We start from the raw sequence: 20,248 nt of genomic DNA, 5'->3' as shown, positions 1-20,248 counted from the left end.
TGTTCCATCATGTGTTGTCATCTTTGTTACTCTCTGGCAGCTTCCCCTGAGCTCCTTTCAGGTAAAAGTGTTCTCCTGGCTTTATTTTTTATGTCTGTTCTTGCCCTACTGGTGAGGAGAAACTACAGGCAAAGTGTGCTTTGGACCAGGTAGTTTTGGAGAAGATGACATCTTAAGCTGTTTCAAAAGGTCCAAATGCTTGAGGACATGAGAGGGAGTATTCATGGGGAAGAGGATCATACTGTGTTGTAATGCAAGGTTGTGTAGTGGCCTGTGTAACTGGATTAGCTGGTTTCAACTTGTCCAGTTTGAAGTAGGACTGGCAAGATCCATGACTGATCATTGCTGCTGGGCATTTTTTTGTGCAGCCCGGAGCTGCTGTAGCTGTTTCTACTTTGGGAATTGCAGGGGAAAGCTGCTTTGTTCTAGGAGGTCCTGACCTCAAAACTGGATGCAAGTGAACAGAAATGTGAGCAGCATTCCCAGAAATCCTGAGCTCACACCAGCCTCATAGGTAGCTGGCACAGATTCCAGGCGCTGTTCAAGCAGTGGTGCCAGCCTTTGTTCATGAAAGCAGCTGAGCGTTCACAGCACAGACTGACTGAGAGAAGTACTGAAGGTGACAGAGCTTGTCTGTGCCCTAAGTCTGGGGTGAGGTGCTTTCTATGTGCATTTCCTCTGTGTGTGTTTTCTGACACCTATTTACCAAAATCGTAGCAAAGAACACCCATGCTCTCGGGATTGCACTTAAGGGTCTTTGATTTCTCCTTCTCTCTGCAGCACGTGTCCTGCTACGGCAGATCTGTTACTTGCCTTGGCAGGATGCCCTCCCACTGGCAGGCTGTGTCTTGGTGCTCCACCCTGCATTGTGTAGTGAAGCACCACAGTGAAGCTGCAAATGGCAGTTCCCTCGTGGCTGCCAAAGTCTGCATCTCACCTCTCTAATGCTCTGCTGTCTTTTACTGAGAGGTACTCCTGACTACAGCTTCCAGAGCTTGCTGCTGCGCTGAGTAGTGTCAGATGGAGGGGCAACAGGCTTTTCTCCTCCCCACTTTATTACACCTAGGTGACAAGGGGACATGCTGGAGGTAGCTGCAATTGTGCTAGGTTGTTTCCTGCTGCCCCCCTTGGGCCTTCTTGCAGTCGCTGTTGCAAGGCTCTGAGAGGTTGTCTGTATAGCAGCAGTTACTTGGTAAGTTCATGTCACAAGCATGTTGCGGCAGACCTGCAAACACAGAAGGTGGGAGAGGCCTTGCTTATAAAGCTGCTTGCAGAGACCCTTAATCTGTGAAGCAACAGCATAGGTGAGAACATGTTGCGCTTCTCCGTGATTCCCTTGCTTGCACCAGCAGACAGCATTGACTGTTGTCCACTACCTGGCTTCATTGCTGAGATAACACTGTCCAAAAGCTGAAGAGCAGAGTTGGGTGGCATGGGCCTTACCCTGGAAAGGCAATAGGCAGAGAAGGGCACACCTCCTCTTCACTCTGAAACAGGGGTCTGTGGGAGTGAAATGTAACCAGCTGCTTATGTACAACTCTGCATGGGCACTTGGCAGGTGTTTCAGTTTTGTGAGGCTGTGCTGCTGAGACGGTTTCTTTAAGCAGCAGTTAGAGTTTTCTGACAGCCCAAACTATAAACAACGAGCAATTCAAAGCCAGAGTCACGGCCCGAGAGATGGTCACAGCGCCTCTGAGAATCACATACAGGAGAAAACAACCTGGAAGCAGCTGCATTTTGCCACCGGAGAAGGGAGTGAGAAGATGTAACAAGCTGTGCAGGCACCAGGGCCAGAAAAGGGTGGGGGAGGAGGTGCCCCAGGTGCTGGAGAGAAAGATGCCCCTGCAGCCCATGGAGAAACCCATGGAAAAGGCCAAGACCCCACCTGCAGCCCGTGGAGGGGCTCCATGCTGGATGGAGCAGGTGGAGACATAGAGAAGATGCTGTGACGCTACGTTGGAACAAGCCCCTGCCAGCACTTGCAGCCATGAGGAGAATCAGAGACACAGAGATGAGCGAGAGTTTTGCGTCAGAACAGGTTTGCTGGGGGAGGCTTGGAATCCCATGGAGGACTGGGACTGAAAGACACTGTGATAGAGAGGTAAAGTCGTGTGGGAAAGGACTCACGTTGGAGAAGTTCGTGGAGGACTCTCTCCCGTGGGTGAGACCCCACGGTGCAGCAGGGGGAGGGTGTGGAATGAATTCCTCCCCCCCCCCCCCCCCCCAGCCCTCTCCGGCCGAGAAGGAATCCAACTTGCAAGGGACTGACGAAAGCCCCCATCTCCCAGTCCCTATCCCCCTGTGCTGCGACTGGGGGAAAGAAGGGAGTGAAATCATGGCTGAAGGGAAGTCTGCTTAGAATGGAGGGGTGGGGAGAAGGTGCTACCGAGAACCCCATTTTCCCCAGTCCCTCCCCCTGTACTGCAAGCGGGGGGAAGAAGGGAGCAAAATCCTGACTAAAGCCTGCTAAGAAGGGAGTGGTGGGGGGAAAGTGTTTTAAGATCTGGTTGCATTTGTTTTAAGATCTGGTCATGCTCCTGACTCCAGTTTCACTGTTCTTTGTAGTGTAATAAATTAGGTAGTTTCTCTCTTCTTCACTTTGTGTTGGGTCTGTTTTGCCCATGTCCTTGCTGACAGAATGATGTCTCCCTGTCCTTGTTTTGACTCCTGAGCCTCTTAATATATATTTTATCCCCTGTCCAACTAAGAAGGGGAATAATAGACTGACTTTGGTGGGCATCTGGCCTCCAGCCAGAGCTAAACCACCACAGCTTGGCTGCATGGCTGGTCAGGCATTTGTGAAGGGCTAATGTGTTCCTTTACTTACTGCTGGTATGGCTAGGTTGCCTTGTGCCAGAACTTTATAGCAGCTGAGAAACATGAGGCCTTGCAGGCAGCTGAGTTGTCGATACTTGCTTGAGGGGGAAAAGTATGTTGATCCTGCTGTTGTCTGGCTGTGTTCCATCCCATCTTTGGAAAGATAAGACCACAGTGATCTATGTGAGCAAGTCACGCATCACAGGATCCTTGTCTGGTTGCAGGGCTTGAAACTCACGAAAACTGGTCTGAAAGCTGATGGTAGCACCTGTTTTTTTCTTCCATGAGAAGCCACTGAAGCACAGCAGGAAGCACTGGAAAATACCACATGAAGTCTTAATGCTGAGAGGATAGCAAATCCAATTTGCTTTCACAAGCACCATAAGGGAGTAATCAGCCCTCTGTTCCAGTTTTCTTTCTAAAGGTGTTTAAGATGGCATGGCTCAAAAGGGGAACATCTGACGCCTTTCTCACTGATACCTAGCTGCAGTTCCTGCTGCTTTTCCTACATTCATATCATCTGTGTTGCCTGATGTGTGGCTTAAGGTGGTCGCAATGGTGTGTGGCACTGAGGACTAGAACACAGCTGTGGATTCCTACTTAGAGGCAGCAGTAGCAGGACAATCTCCATTACTCCTGTGGCTTGTTCATGGGATTGTTTTGCTTGCTGTCTACAATGGCGGTAGTCTCTTTCAAGTCTGCATGTTAAAGGGACTCTTTCTCCTCGGGTATGTGTTCAACTTGGAGTTGTTCATAGTGGTAAAGACATGTATAGTGAGGTGGGATCCTGGGATTCCTGTGGGGTGTGCGTGACCAGTCACAGCAGACCTTTCAAGAAGGGACTGTACTGCTGTTTTGTGTGGACATCTGAGCTTTTCCCAGAAGGCAGAGGGGATGTTGATGTGATGCGGCTGGGTTGTTGGAGTCTTTTCAGATACCCAAGAAGTGCAAGGTATGAATCTGTGCTTGGGTTTTGTGTGGGTGACTTTGCCTTTGTACTACTTGAGTCTTGTCTGGCTTATGTTTCACAAATGTGATTGTAGTTGATCTGCGGCTCAGCCCTTCTGGGCATGCCTCTCCTGCTTTGGAAAATGCTGTGCTGGGCAGTAGCTGTCTTCACTGGTAATGCTGAGGGACATGACCCAGAACAGAAGTACTATTTTTGGTACAAGTGACACCCCATAGCTGGTGGAGGAGCGGTAGTTTCATCTTAAGGAGGAAGCAAAAGAATGAGAGAGACAAGTTCCTGTTATATCTTGTAAAATGCTGCATAGAAGAGGTGTGAATGTGGAGGCCTCTTTCTGATTTGTGGATCTTCTCTGATTGGAGGTCAGTGCAAGATACATAGGGCTACCTTAATGCTGTGCTACTGTCATCTTCCTGTTGCTGCTAGCCTCAGTATCATACTTGACCCGTGGGAAAATCCTCGTGGGTAGTGAAATTTGTGGTTTCCTCTGGAGTTGTTCCTGAACTCCAGAGGTGGCCAATCTTCTCACTGACCCCTTGGGCACTGGCCATTTACAGAGCCTGCTCAGTGCATGTGCAGTGGCTGCTGCAGTCTGGCGATGCCTGGTGTTCACAGTATCCTGCTGCACTCCTGTGGAGAGTTGTTTTGGTGCATTTGTCACCCTGACTTCTCCACTGCATTTCTTCCTTTGGGTATGTGTCTTTTTGGTGCTTGATTCTAGTCTTTGAACTCTTAGCTATTTTTTTTTCCCTCCAACTGCTGTTCCCTTTTGCTTGCAGTGTGTATAATTATTCCACAGCTAATTATTTCCACAACAGTCTTACTGTGCAACAACTGCTGTGACTTCTTTGCTGTCAGGAGCACATTGTGCATGTGCTCGCAGTTGGTGCTCTCTGAAGGACCTCAGAGAAAACATCTGCAAGCATGACATTTGTGTCCTGTAGGACAGCTCTTCAGAGAGGAGTCTGTTAACAGCGTCCACAAAAAGACCCTGAGTTCCTGTGTAGTTTAGGTGTTCCGCTGATTTCTGGAGCCAAATGCTTTCAGGAGACTCACCTAGAAGGTGAACATAATCATATTCAACAGCAAGATTGAGATGTCATACAGGTAAAAGAACAAATAGGTTGAATGGGAGGTGGCATGTATCATACGTAAGGCTGTCAACTGTACTGTTAGGTCTACATGCTTTCCTTTTGCTAATGTCTTTTTACTGTGTGTTTTGTTTCTCTCAATAATTTGGATAGTAAGAAAAAAATAGAAATCCCTTGTTGATCTGTCTTGGTACTGCTAATCCCATTGCTTTCCAAGCCAGGACACTGCAGGTACTATCTTGTGCAGGGGCCTGTGAGAACTATATGAAGTACATTTTATTTTACATATAGGTCTTGTAAACAAATCTAATGTTATTCAGAACCAGGAGATTGATTCAAAGCTCTCTCTTCTTTTTTCTTTTTTTTTTTTTAATTTTAGGTCTGAGAAGAGACAAACCGCCCCACCAAGGTTTCAGAAGGACTTGCAAGTTCACCTGTCTAGAACCTCTTCCACAGATTCAAATGGTATTTTTATTGCTCATTAGCAATATTTTTTTGACTGCACATGTTAAATTGGGTGTCATAATAAAAACCTATCTTAGTACTTGTTAGAGAAGACAGGTTTGGATGAGAAACCATGTTTTATTAGTAAACCTCCTTACTCTGATTTCATGGTTCTGGGCAAATGTGTTTATTTGTCTGCCTTTCTGCCTTCTAGGAAAATCCTTGTGTATTAAGTGTCAAAGCCAGTCACAAAGCTAGTGTGAGTAGCTTGGAAACGGGAGGAGCATGCTTAACTTCACTGCCAGCAGGGTGGAATGCTGGCTTTCAAGAGTAAGCAGCATGCTAACCTAGCTGTCCAGAAGATACTTTTCTGTGTGCCTGGCTCCCAGCAGTTGTGCAGTTAATGGGCTTGTCAAATGATTGTTGCTTTCTTTGAGACCTCTCAGGCTGATTTGTGAAGCTGCAGGTTTGGTAGCAGATACACTCCTCCAAAGGAAGGAGATTAATATAGATGAGGGAGTATACAAGCTAGTGATGTAAACCCCCAGCTGGGATAATGACTGTCTTTTTCATACACAAAATGTATGAAATTGTCCAAAGTAGTTGGACAGTTCCTGTCTCTCTCTGCTCTACTTGGAGGGCTTCCTTGGATGCAGTAGCAGAGAAGGGCTGGGTGTTAGGTTTGGCAAATCATTGGTCTTTTGTATGTAAGTGTGAATTTGGAAGGACATCCTTGTATGTTTTCCTGTACCTTTTTTATGGTGTTTATTAAATTAAATTTGTAAGTAAATTCTCTTGGATCCTTCTTGGGACACTGTCTCAGTGCAGCCTCTCAGGAACAGGATGGCTGAAGGTTCTGTAACTTCTTCCAGGATCCCTTCAGAAAAAATGTTTAGGAACTTCTTACGAAAATAACTACAGTGATAGAAAATTCAGTTTCAAGACAATTACTAAATGTATGAGGTTTCCATGGCTCTTTCCAATAGAAAGGGACTAAAACAGATGTGCTGTGCATTAATTTTAGAGTTGGTGTTATGCCAGAAATTCCCATGTGTCATTTTTTAACTAAGTAGGTAATCATATGCCTTTCTCCGCTTATAAAGCCATGCTTATTTCAAGGCTGTGCTTTTGTTCTACCAGATAACTCGAACACATCTGCTGCAGAGACACATACTACTGCCACTGGCCCTTCTACTTCTCCTGTCAATGAAATTCAAATTCGCATCAAAGAGATGCTGAGCAAGTGTAGCAGCGGTATCTGGGTGTCCAAGATGCCACAGATCTACCGGGAAATGTACTGGGAGGAACTTAACACAGCAGTGCTCCACCAGCTGGAGAACTGGCCTCATGTGTGCACAGTAAGTATCAAACATGGAAGATGCAAGTATGCTATGGATTTCTGAGTGTTCATGTGCCACGAATATGACAAGAGGGCTCCTATGAAAGGAGGCTGAGAGAGAGTTGGGCTTGATCAGGAGATTTTGTTTAGATATAAGGAAGAAATTCTTCCCTGTGAGGGTGGTGAGTCCCTGGCACAGGCTGCCCAGAGAAGCTGTGGCTGCCCTCTCCCTGGCAGTGTTCAAGACCAGGCTGGACAGGGCTCTGGGCAACCTGGGCTGGTGGAGGGTGTCCCTGCCCATGTCAGGGGGTTGGGAATAGATGAGTTTTGAGATCCCTTCCGACTCAAACTGTTCTGTGATTCTGAGGGTCTTTACCTGCTATGCTTTCATCTCTTCGGCACTTGTTGTTCATTTAGGGTATGGTGCAACTTTGCATCAAGGCTTTGGTTAGCTCTACTGGAAGAGGCAAATCATATCTTCCAAATACATTCTTGTGGATAGAAGAGAAGAAAGAGTGAGTAGTAGTCCACCACATTCTAAGTGGTATAAATCAGGGATGCCTATTTCTGGAGTTTCTTGGGGATGCATACTTCTAGAGTTTCTTGTAGTAATGGCTGCCTGAGCCTTTCTGTCTGGTTCCTTGAGGAGCTAGTCTAAAAATAACACTACCATTTTGAATTTGGAAATTCCAGTTGTGCTGGAAGAGATATGTTTGCTTTTCAGCAGCTCTAGAACAAAGGTTCATTTTTGTAAAGGACCCTCCTGGCTCTGTCTGCTTAGCAGTTCAACCATGAATTTGTTGTCACCAGAAGCCAGTTTAATCTCCAGTAATCTACCATTCCTCGGTCACCTGACTGCTTTTTAGTAAGCATATAGCTAAAGAATATGCAATACCTGAGCATGCTTTTTACTGCACTTAAACACTTTGGTACTTTATTGATTGATGTTGTTTGAAAATGCTGCTCAGACTGCAGAACATCTACCTGGCTGTTTATTGTGAGGAGGAATTTCCAGTAAAGGAAAGCTTGGTGTTCCTCGGTTCATCTCTTACATGTCTGAGATAGTGCTGGGCAGATCCCAAAGGGTATCTTCCTAAAGACACATAATTAGAAAAAATCAGAACAAAGAGGGGAAAATTGGCATGCATTTAGTTTGGTGGGTTTTGTGAGTTTGTGTTTTTTTAAAGTAGTCATTACAAGCTGAAGTTTGTCATTGCAAACAGGAAGGTGTAAGATAATTTTAGGCAAGAACAGGACTTGCATATGTTGCCTAGTTAACAGGTAGGATATTTCGTTGACTTGATTTTAACAGCATGTAGTTCTTATAATATTCTTTTACAGTTTATAAAGGCTGTGTTTGTGAAAAGTGAAACTAAAGGCTCAGAAAGATTGCAGGATTAGCTGGGAAACAGACTGACAGAAACAAGGGTAAAGCTGTCGTTTTCCGAATCTCTGTTCCTAACTGGTATCCTCTCCTTAAAATGAATGAATTAAAAAGGTCCACACAGAGAAGAGGATTGCTATAGTGACCAGTTACATTCCTTGAGCAACTTGGTTCTGGTAGGCTTTAACTCCCAAGAACTTTCGATTCCATGATTAAGCTGTTGAAGCAGAAGTCATCATTCCAAACAAAAATGGGCTTGAGAGAATAAAAAGTTCAGCTCTAATTATATACAATAGATAGAGCTGGAATGTACTTTGCACGTGGAGAAGATGATGGAGTGGGCTATCGTGGGTTGTACTATGTATGACTGAATCACAGAATCATAAGGTTGGAAAAGACCTTTGAAGATCATCAAGTCCAACCATTGCCATCCTAAGCTAAACCATATCCCTAAGTACCTCATCTACCTTTTTTTTGGAATACATCCAGGGAAGGTGACTCAACCACATCTCTGGGCAGCCTGTTCCAGGACCTGAAAGCTTGCACTGTTTTACACAAGCCTTACAAACCATCTCCTGCAGATGAGTTCTGGTGTTACGATAATTGGCTTTCTTTTGCAGTGCTTGTTGAAGAAATCAGTGTTGGGTCTGACTGTTTCAGTGGGTATCTGAGAACTAGACACAGAGCCACTAGCCATTTAGAATGGAGATCAGTGCCTAAAGTGTAATTAGATGTGTTGTATATAGTACAGCTACAGTTTCTAGCTGCCTCACTAAGAACACAATGTCATAGTACATGTGGAAATCAGCCAGTTGAGGATGCAAGATCCATAATAATTTTGCTGCCCAAACACAGTGCTAGAACAGGCTGAACGTCAGTGTTCTTGAACCTCAGTCGTACTGATAAGTGGTTAGACAAGGTGATGAGCCACCAAAGGAAGTCAGACTACATTTGCCAGTATCTTTCCTTGTGCTTCACATACCCTTGCAACTCCTCCTGTGTTTAATCTTGCGCTTCTCTGACCCCTTAGGAAGGCTTCACTGCGTTGTGAGCTTGTGTTGGGTTGACGCTGTCTTCACCTGCTGTGGGGTCCTCCACAGGCTGCAGGTGGAATCTCTACTTCCTGTCATCTTTCATGGGTTGCAGAGGGACAACCTGCTCCACCATGGTCTTCTCAAGGGGCTGCAGGGGAATCTCTCCTCTGGTGCCTGGGGCACACCCTCCTCCTTCATTGACGTTGGTGTCTGCCAAGTTTCTTACATCTTCTTACTCTTCTCTCTGGAGGCAAAAAGTGGATGCTTGAGGGTCTTTTTCCATCTTTAAATATGTTATCCCAGGGTACTACCACCATCACTGATTGGCTTGGCCTCAGTCACAGCAGGTCCATCTTGGAGCCAGCTCATACTGGCTCTGTCAGGCCTAGCGAAGCTTCTAGCAGCTTTTTGCATAAGCCACTCCTACAGCCCCACCCCCTACCCTGCTACCAAACCTTGCTGTGCCAACCCAAAACAGAGCTCAAGATGAATGCAGGCAAAAAGGGCTGCTGACAAAAGCGTCTCAGATCTTTAGTGCTGGCATTAAGATGTAAGTAATAAGGGCAGCCCTCGAGAGGATGAAATTGTTAGATTAGCTCAGCTGGCCTATTGCATCACAGAGTTTCCTTGTAACTGTATATTTTCAAAAGTCTCAAAAGCACAAGGAACTGTGAAGAATAATTATCTTCACCATCATGTGCAAGTTTATGTTGTTGGGAGTTCAAGGAGGATCAGGAAAAGGGGGTAACCTAAAGATACTGTGAACTTTGCAGACTGTACCACACCAGTCCTGAGCATGAGCTGAACCTGTACAAGGGATATGACAATAAGGATCCTTTAATCTAGCAAACAAAGAAAATACAAAAATATTCCCAGTATGACTTGTACATTAACATGTCAGTTAAGGTCAGAAGTAATGACTATTGGAAATAGAAAGCCATTTACTGTAGCATCTGAAAATTTTCACTCAAGTGAAAAGTATCTTCTATATTTGCCATGAAGAGTCCACCAAAGTTCACTGTTGTCATTGCCAGTCTGAATATGGTAATTGATCTTTCCTGGGCCCTCTTACAGAAACTGACATAACCTGTCAGGGTTAGTGGCTGAAAAGGCTGTTAAATCAAAAGACTTTCAAAATTACCTTGCCTTCCCTAGTATTTTAAGATGCCTATGGTTTTTTAAAGTAGGTCTTACATCCTGATAACAGAAATTTAATGGAAAATCAGAACTGAGCCAGTTCTTCTAGTTATTGCACAAGCATGTCACAGAATCATGGAATCACTGGGGTTGGAAGGGGCCTCTTGAGATTACCCAGTGCATCACCCCTGTTTAAGCAGGGTCACCATGAGCAGTATGCCCAGGGCTCTATCCAGTCACATTTTAACAGCAGACACTGCGCAACCCTCTGGGCAACATATTCCAGTCCTTCTCCAGCTCCCACAGCCTTGTAAGGAACAGCTCATTACTGTTTCATGCCACCTTGTGCAGTGGGGATCTTCGGCTATTCAAGAACATTGCACAAGTCTGTGTTTTGGTTGGGTTTTTTTCCCCCAGAATTGATGACTTTCTATGCATAGTCAACTGCTTGATAGCCTGAAACTGTTGCTGTGAGAGACAGCTACATGGGAGAGCAGGGAGCAGAGTTAACGTTGAAGCAACGTTTAACCACTTGCCTAGGGAGAGCTGTACTGTAGAGCAAACTGCAGAGACAGTGGGACCTGGAGTCGTAATACCCACATCGGACAAAGATGTTGTCAGCCGTATGTCTGTAAGGTTCTGCGGTGCGAGGTCCGCAGCACCGCCCTTGGTGCTTTGAGCGCCACCTGGCTGGGAGTTGAGCTTCACGTCCTGAGCATAGTCAGGTAGATGGGAGCTGCCTGCAAGCCGAATTGTTTGAGGTGCTCATGGGCAAAATGTGTCTGTATGCAGCCTGTGGTGTGTATGCCACGTTAGCTAACTGGCTTTGTTGCATATTTAAATCAGATATGAAACAATTTGTGCCTCATATTTCTGATGAATTATTCTCACAGAAATAGAGACATAGTTGTGATTGGTGCATTTTAGAGCAGTCTTTGAGGACCTGTCTGATACCAGGAATCACGGAGCCAGACTTTTCCTGTTGGCCACACATGATGAGACGTTAAAAGCCAACTGTCTGTTTCCTTTTCCTACCATGCATAACAATGGGAGAAAATAGCTGCTTATGCTATTTGTGAATGTAGCCCTGAAAGTGAAGGGTGCTACCTCTTAAATAAAAATTCTCATTTCAAGGATGTGTTTTCTCAGGTTCCTGCAAGGTTTTGACACTCTGGGAGTTTGCCAGTGTATCTACTCTCCAGTCATCACTGGTAAACAAGACTCAGTGTTACCTTCATCATTCTGGGCATCACAAAGTGGATCCTTTCTTTTGATTATGCATATTATTACAGTGGTTTACTTGCACGTTGCCAAGCATACTTACACAAAGCTTTTGTCCTAGCAGCACATACAGGAACATGTCTGCCTTCATCCCCTCTCTATGTGCATGTCAAAAAGGAGTAGACTACCTCTTCTTTTGCATTTCACTTGACTTAGTTGCAGTGTTAGTATTTATGTTGGGAATGTGTTGGGGTTGTTTTTTTGAAGCCTTATTAATTTGGGCTCCAGATTTTCATTTTTAAAAGCTGTCTCTGTTATTCAGGCCCAGGAAAAAGTATGTTTTTCTTCTGCATAAAATGCTTTCAGTCTCCACTGCCCTGATAATATGTTCTGACAGCTGTTGACTCTGCTTTGTGCTCTGTAAGGGAGAGGTGACAGCAGGCATGTCATGCAGGCAGACTAGACCCAGCCATAGGAATGGGAAGTACCTTACAAGCGAATCTGTAAACTGAACTGCAAACTGAGTTGGGATATATGTGCTAAGGAAAGGGTGTCTGTTTTGAAGTGTCATTCACAAGTGAAGCTGTTTGCTTATAATTAGAAGCTTTTGAACTGTTGTGCATCCTTGAAGGTATTTTGGCCATAGCACTGGTCTGAAGGAGTCTGTTACATCTTGAACGTTAACACTGTGCAAGAAGGAGCCTAATGATGTTCATCTGAGTTTATTAATACTGAAGTGAGCTGAAACAACTTACTGAAATGGCATTTTTCTGTCTAAATAATTGGCTCAGAATCTACAGTCTCTTCAAAACACAGCTTCAAGGACTAGAAAACCTCAGAGCTATTATTGGAGCTAAGAGGCTTAAAGGTCTCTGAGGATCTTCTCTTGGTAGTCTGCTGCCAGTCTTCAGTGTGAAGGTTTAATAGTCTGTCAGCTTAAAATTATTAATCTCTGTTGCTGCACTAGTTATAAAGAATTAGCTAAGAGACAGGGTGCATAAAGGTAGACTTCTGCATCCAGCTTCTTTCACACATTCCAACACAATCTTCTCATAAAGATTGTTGTCTTGATAATGGCCTCATAATGCCAAGTATTTTCTGGAGTTAAAAGTTTCCTTGGCTAGTCATTTAAGCAAATTCCTTAATCTTATGCATGGGCATTTGGGACATTCTTATCAATTCCTCTGTATCCAGGATGTCATAATCTGCCAAAGTGTTGTGCCCTCATTTTTCTCTCTGGGCCACTTGATACACTTTGGTTACTTAACTATATTTTAAAGGCAGAGTGTGGATTGAATACTACCTTTGCATGGCTTTGATAAGTTTTTGCTTGGTTGGGTTTTATTAACAGTAAGTTTAGTAGTAAGTTACCTAATACCAGAGAGTACAGAGATAGGTAGGTTCTTCCTTTCATGAATTATTGAAGACATCTTTGGTTGTTTTAGGTCACACAGCCACACATGATTTGTCATCCCTTCTATCAAGCCGAGTAGCAGAGATGCTTAAGAACTTGGTGAATATAACAGTGGAACTGTTGAATGCACCTTCTGCAATTGAAGTCCTTTATATGATTTGTTTATATTTCATTCTAACGTAGACACATATTCTTTAATAAGTGGTTGTCTGTAGAATACTATCTCTGCCCTCCCCACAGTTGAGAGGAAACAGCTCCTTAGTTAAAAACTTAAAGCTTGTGGACAATAGCCTGAAGTTGGGGACCTGAGTCTTGAGATACTTGCTCTATACTGATATGTGAGAGCCGAAGGATGGACTCAACTCTGATCAGTGTGATCAGTGCTGAGCTTAATTTATTCAAACACACAAAGAGCTTATATATATTTTCTATACCGGTATACCAGCTACGTTACACTGCTATTGGCTACATGCTCTGTTCATGCATCTTACTCTTGTTAATGATTGGTTAAGGCTACACAGTCACGTTAGTCTTTATCAGGCAGTTGTTGGCATCCTTGCAGTTTCGTTTCTTGTTCCCCGGATAGTTTCGTTTTCCCCCTCCCTGCGCAGTTCTTGTTTCTATTTTCATTTCTCTGTTGCTTCACAGTGCTGTTTCCAGTTTCATTTTCTTGTTCTTACAGGCTTCAGCACATTCTGTCACTGCTTACCAGTTCTGCCTGGACATGTCTCTACTCAGGCCTGATTATATTAGGGCAAGCCTAGTGAGCCTGGATGGGCCACATGTCTGTTCTTCTCAAGATACATTGCTACACTGATATACTCATATGTGTTTAGTATCCTTCCAAAAGGAGGAGGAATCATTATGTGAAATACTAGCCTGTAGTAATGAAGCCTTGAAAAACAAAATTGTGAGAAGCAGTTGGTCAAATTACTAGAGGGTTTAGTCCCTTTTTATGTACTGTCCTCCAAGGGGTTCATAGAATTCCTGGTGGAGGGTGCAAGTGATTAAATATTTGGTCTCCAGGAATTAGGTATCCTAAAGTACATGTTCCACTCCATTTATGTGGTAATACTTCTCGGGCCCTTCCGTCTCCACAGAGCTATCATAATCCTTTAGGAATACAGTCAAATGAAAAATTTTCTCTTACTACCTGAATTACAGGGAGTGGACACCCACTAGATATGGAAATGTTTTGACAAGAAACTTCTCCTTTCCATGGATCAAACCACAAACTCCAATTTAGGGCTGTATAATTTACATTAAACTGCCACAACGAGAGGGAAGAATGCTGCCAATCAATGTGATTGATAAAGCACTTCAACTTTATTGCAAGCACACGCTTCCTTTTATACTGTTCCTACCCCGTGTTATACCTGTCATATTCTAATTGGCTCTTAACTGAAAGTGACATTTACAATACTCCACCCATCTTGCAGCCTGGGAATCATGTCTCTTTCTCAGCCCCAGGAACACTGAATCCTTATCACACCTCCTGCTCCCACATCTTGTGGCCATGCTGTATGACACACAAAAATACACTGACCGATCCTTGACCCTTCTGTTCTCACCAGGACAGCGTGGGGCCCAGTCTTACTGAACTACACAGGCGAGTGCTTGGACACCTGCTCCATAGGCTCATGGCCTTGCTTCTCAAGCCATTCTGCAACAATTCCCCCTTTTTCTTTTTGTACAAGCAGCGCCTGGTCAGTTGCCTTTTCAGTTCCTCTTATAATACATCTATATGCTATGTGTACTATTATAATTACAATTATAATGTTAAAAGCCAAAGATAATATACAGCTTAAGCAACAAAGCCTTACTACAATAGCAATAAGTAACAGTATGAATCTCTTTGTGAATGGACTGGGGATGGTCATTCATGCCTTCAAAATCTTCACAACCGTGGCTGTGAGTGAGCAACAAAAAGTCAACAGCAGCTCTGTTTTGCAAAGTAGCATGTCTCTCACTATCTACATCAGCAAGCAGGCCACTAAGAGCAAGAGATGGAGCATTGGTTTGTTCACTAAGCCACTAAGTTTGTTAGTTTCTTTAAGGCAGCAGCAGCTGCTCCCCCAGGGGCTAGTGCTGATTTGCCGGAGTCGAAGTTTTGTGGACTCAACTCGGTTCAATATGGTCAAGTGAGCCCCTTCATTGAAACACAGACAGAGCTTATAGAAGTTTCTATATCAGTATGAGAGTTACATTACATTGCTATTGGTTAGATGCTCTGTTCATGTATCCCACTATTGCTAACAACTGGTTGAGGCTACACAGTCACTTTGTTCCTCTTTAAGGCAGTTGCTAACGTTCCTGCAGTTTGTTACCTCATGGAGTTTCTGACAAGCTCCTGTTCTCAGACATCTGCTCTCCTGTTGACCTGTCTCTGTTGCTTCCCCAGGTCTGATTATATGGGGGTGAGAAATAAATGTGGATGGGCCAAAACCACCATTCCTCTCAAACTGCATTACTACAATTCCCCCTTCTTGTTTATGGACTAGCCAGATTTTTGCAAAGAGCATTATCCATTCTGCCAGGCAAATACTGTGACATACATGGCAAAAATAACACTAAGGCAAAAATAACTGACAAAAACATAAGCCCTTATTTAACTGAATCTGAAAACCATCCCATCAACAGAAAGCCATAGTGTAAAGCGTGGCAAGCTAAAAACTGCTAATTGGCTACACATACTGCTCACACCAAAGTGATTAATTAGTACTTATAACAAGTTTTGAGAAGCATATCTTATAGCTAATCGTAATTAGTTTACCTTTGATCTCTAAAAGTTATCTGCACACCTGCTGTGTTTTGGCCATCTTATTATGGCTGGTTAATGACATGTTCACTTACTTCCAAATACTTTCCTACAACTCCTTCTTGGGTTGAGGCAGTCTGTACCTCTGTCTTCAAGGTCACTATGTTTGAGAATGTAATTACCAAATACCTCTCAGCATGAGTAATTTTCCTGTCTTGTGGGAATTCAAGGATATTGTCTTCTGTGAGGAGAACCAGGCCGCCCACTGTCCTCCTTGCCAATGTTTTCCTTTTAGTATCTGTGTTACAAAAACTGCTTTTTGAGGTCTCTGCAAGGGCCCTTTGCAGAAAGCTCAATAAACATGACAGTAAATGTAAGACAAGTACCATAATTACCAAATCAAATAATCCAAATTTGACCATCGACAATATCCATCCTGAAATTCCCCAGTCATTCCCCTTGATACCTTTGCTGTTGCATTTGTTTGTTTTGCCCATCAGGAGTGTCAGAAGTCCAGATAACATCAGCCCCAGGTTTTCCTGCAGGTACTGATCGCAGTCTGTGACCGTAGGCTGTGCAGAAATCACCATTTCCCTAATTTTCATTTATCACAAACACATGCATTTTTCAAAGACTTTCAGATCATTCAAAATATCCCCCTGCAAAGTTCATAGTCCACTGTGGCTGCAGTTGGAACACTTGACTTCAGTTACTGAGATCAGGATCTCGTCCTGGGTCATGCAAGCTGGAGTTCTTCTGGATCCACAGCTTTATCCGCTTGGCTCCCGTATCTGTAATGACACAGGCAGATCCCCTTCCCAAGTTAATACCTGTAACTTCGTTCTTAATAACACTTGACATCGACTTTTCTCTCCCTTTTTCCCCCGCTTTTTTTTCTTTTTTTTTCTCAAACCTTCTTTCAGACCTACTGCATGGGTCACCATTGGAGGTACCAAACTGTTCTGAGAGAGACATAACTAGTTCAAAACATGAAGAGCTTTGTGAGAGTTTGATGTTCGACCCTGGCTTTGCCTGTAGGCAAATGTGGTGTCCCTGTAACAGGCAATGTTCATGCTGTATATTCTGAGCTGTTGTCCAGTCTGATTTCACGGGGTAGTCAAGTGCTGCTAAAGCAGAGCACATTTACTGGATTCTCCCATTTGTGCAGTAGCTCACACTGCCATAAAACACAATAATCTCTAATCCTTTGCACTGGTAACTCATGAATCAAACTTTCAATGTCCAAATTTTTTCTGTAATCAAATTCTCATCCATGTAATGATGAAAGATTAGATCAGGATGCATTTTTCATACTGGAGCAAGTGTCTAGGCTACATAAGCGTGGAACATAGTTGGTGAATTTTTATGCCTTGTGGAAGCAAGCCCCAATAACACCTTTTGAAAAAAAAACAAACACAATTTCTTAAAATTTTTGCATGGTCCACAAACTTGCGGAAGGCTTTATATGCCTCTTAGTCAGTTACTCCTGTATTAAACATTGCAAATGGGCATTTTTTTTCTAAGTAAGTAGCTAGTAATCAGCCCAAATGGGGATTTTCTGTTTTCCAGGTTAAATTTTTAAAGTAAGCTGCCCAGTTTCAATGATTGCTATCAAAAATCCCTTTGCTAAGTAGGCAGCCTTGCTCTCAGTGGAGAAACGCATCCCTGAACCCGCAGCACATACAAACAAACGCTGCAAAGCAAGTCATCCAACAAACCACATTGCAAGACGCGAGTTGTCACATCCAGTCCGTATGGGTGGGTGGGTGGGGGGTGTGTGTGGGGCAGTTCTCCCACTTATATGGCAATTCTGCCAAAGCACTCGCTGCGCAGCCGGGTGTCAGTGGTGTCGGCTGCTGCCCGCAGCGCCCTTCTCCCCGTGCTGCGAACCACAGCGCGACCCCGACGGTCACCGGGGCCGAGCCCTGAGTGAGCACTAGGTGGAGCGCAAGGACCCGCCGCACAGTCTCCGTGTTCCGCCCACCTCCCACCAGCCCACTATTAACTCTCTCCACCACCCTCTCATTCCCACATAAACTTTTCCCCAGTAGGTTCCACAAGTGAGTAGGAATCAAAATACCCGATGTAACCGTTTTTCCCGTTCTGATGCCATCTTACATGCCCAGGCTGGGATGAGCAGCCTCTGCAGAGTCGCTTGGGTGTCAGGAGACAGTGATGTATTGATGAGTTCGCTGGGGATTGATGAGGTGTGGGTGGGAGCGGTGGATATTGAAATGAAATGTGTTCCTGATCTGATGGTTGTCGAAGCTGATACGTGTCCATCTCTGTAGGATTCTTGTCCCACTGCTTAGGTTCCTTGTCCATGGGGGCAACATTGCTCTGTGCCTTAGGTGATGATTCTTCATATAGGCAGTTTCTCTCTCAGTAGGTTTTCGGGTGGGTGGGTGGGCAGTTCTGCAAACCCTTTCCCAAACTTTGAAGCTGAAACTTGGGATTGGTCTTATTCTTTAGTTTGCTATTCTTACAACAATATGATGTCAGGATACTTGACATCATTGTAGCTGTCCCCCAGTGTCACGTTTTTCTGCTAGGGACATGCACTAATTTTTGACCAGGCAGACAGTTCCTTCAATTTCTTGAGAAGGTCAGTGTAGTCTCTCCACCGTGTGGAGCCAGAGAATCTTTTAAAGAGCTGTAAGGCCTACTCCAATTAGCATATGCTCTTCGAAAGAGGGGCAGATCTATGTTTTCCTTGAGAAGTGCAATACATATCCAGCAGTCATTGTCCTTCCAGGTAGAAGTGGTCTCAACCATATAATTACACAGACATAGTAATTTTTCATATTACCACCTCTGCAGTTTCAGCTTTAAAGATCCTTGGGGTTCAGAGATCCCTTGCTCTCCTGGGGCTCTTTTTACTCGGGCATAATGTATCAAGGTGGGTCGCTCTCATACCTTGATGACTGTGAAAGTTGTTAATAGCACCTGGTATGGTCTGTTCCACCTTTCCCAAAGTGGGTCATCAGCAAAAGTTTTACTAAGACCCAATCTCCAGGATTAAAAGGGTGTATAGGGTAGTTTAAATCTTTATTCCTGGTCCCTAATACACTTTTCTTAATTTGTTTCAATTGTTTTCCTGGAGATACCACATAACTCTGCAAGTAAGAGTTCCTAACTGATTCAGGTCCTCTCCTTTATATTCAGCATGGTATGCTCTTCATATAATATTTCAAAAGGACTGAGATTTTCGTTAGACCTAGGCTTTACACATATCCTATAGCTGCAATAGGTAGTGCTTGATACCAATACAACTTTGCTTCTTGTCAAATATTAGCTATTTGTTGTTTTATCAAATGCTTCATCTTCTCTACCTGTTCACTTGTTTGTGGCCTGTAAGGCGTGTGTAGATGCCAATCATTTCCCAGTAGCTTGCTCACTTGTACTACTTGTGCATGCAAATGTGATCCCCTATCTGCTGAAATGACCATAGGTACCCCAAATTGAGGTATTGTGTCATTTAGTAGTACCTTAGTTACCTCTCTGGCAAGTTAGTTCTGCAAGGAAATGCATCTGGCCATCCAGAAAAGGTGTTGGTAAGTACCAATGAGTATCTGTACCCCCTTTTTCTTGTGAGCTCAGAGAAATCAATTTGCCAGTAGTTGCCCAGTATGTTTCCTTTTCCAGTATTCCCTAATTGCACCCAGTTACCTGTGCTGGGGTTATTTTTCAAACATATTGTACATTACTGAGTCACTGTCAAATCGTAATTTTTTCCTTGTTAATTTTTAATTTAAAATTTATACAGGGAGTCAGCTTCCCAGTGTGTCCTATTGTGGTGGTGTTTGACAATTCCCTTTACCCGTTACTCTGGTAATTCTTTAGCAGCCCTGAAGTATTTGATATTTTCCTGCTCATTCAAAACTATTTCTGTTTTCCGGAATTCATGTTAGAATCTCTTGCATTCTTTCTGCTGCCAGTTTAGCCTCATGATCAGCCAATCTGTTAGCTTCTGGTCAGTGTTAGCCATCAGGCGTCCTCGGTAGAGCATAATGGTGATCTTGGTTGGCAGTTGAACTGTTTCTAATAAGTGAAGTAATTCTCCTGCGTGCTTAATGTGTTTCCCTTGACTTGTTAACAGTCCCATCTTCTTTCCAGATTGCTCAATGGGCATGCACAACTCTGAGATGTACTTAGAATCTGTCCATACATTTATCTTTTTTCCTGCTGCTAGTTCTAATGCTCTGGTCCAGGCAATAATTTCTGCCTTTTGGACTGAAGTTCCAATAGAAAAAGGATTTGATTCTATTACCTGGTCAGTAGTGGTCACTGCATACCCAGCCTTACAGATAACCTTGCTGTATGAAAGTACTACCATCTGTGAACCAGGAATCTTGAGCATCTTCCAAAGGCTCTTTCGAATTGAGTCTGCTAGAACACACAGCTTCTGTTGTCACCAAGCTACACTGTCTCAGTGGTTCAGCTGTAGTTTGACCGAGGAAGGCAGCTAGATTCACAGTGTTAGTTACTTCAGTCACAACATCATCAGACTCCACAAGTATTTCAGAAGTCTGGGTGGGAAAGGCAAATGATTTGCCTTTTGTTCCAGAACAGCAGACACAGTATGAGAGATCATTCCTGTCATCTTCTGGCCTAAAGTGAATTTCCTGGCTTCTTCAGTGTT

The 20,248-nt window shown here is 43.9% G+C and overlaps 1 protein-coding gene across 1 annotated transcript in view; it reads left to right on the top strand.

Moving 5' to 3' along the window:
* Positions 1–20,248, top strand: part of TDRD7 (tudor domain containing 7) — a 49,496-nt gene that overhangs the window by 11,339 nt on the left and 17,909 nt on the right. Inside the window, exons 5-6 of the mRNA XM_084277883.1 lie at positions 5,255–5,340; positions 6,460–6,677. Of these exons, the coding sequence (XP_084134009.1) occupies positions 5,255–5,340; positions 6,460–6,677 (304 nt within the window). The remainder of the gene's footprint in view (positions 1–5,254; positions 5,341–6,459; positions 6,678–20,248) is intronic.

Source organism: Gallinula chloropus (assembly GCF_964237585.1).
Source record: "Gallinula chloropus genome assembly, chromosome: Z".
Taxonomy (NCBI): domain Eukaryota; kingdom Metazoa; phylum Chordata; class Aves; order Gruiformes; family Rallidae; genus Gallinula; species Gallinula chloropus.
Note: the sequence above shows the minus strand (reverse complement) of the source record. Positions and strands in the feature narration are given on the sequence as shown.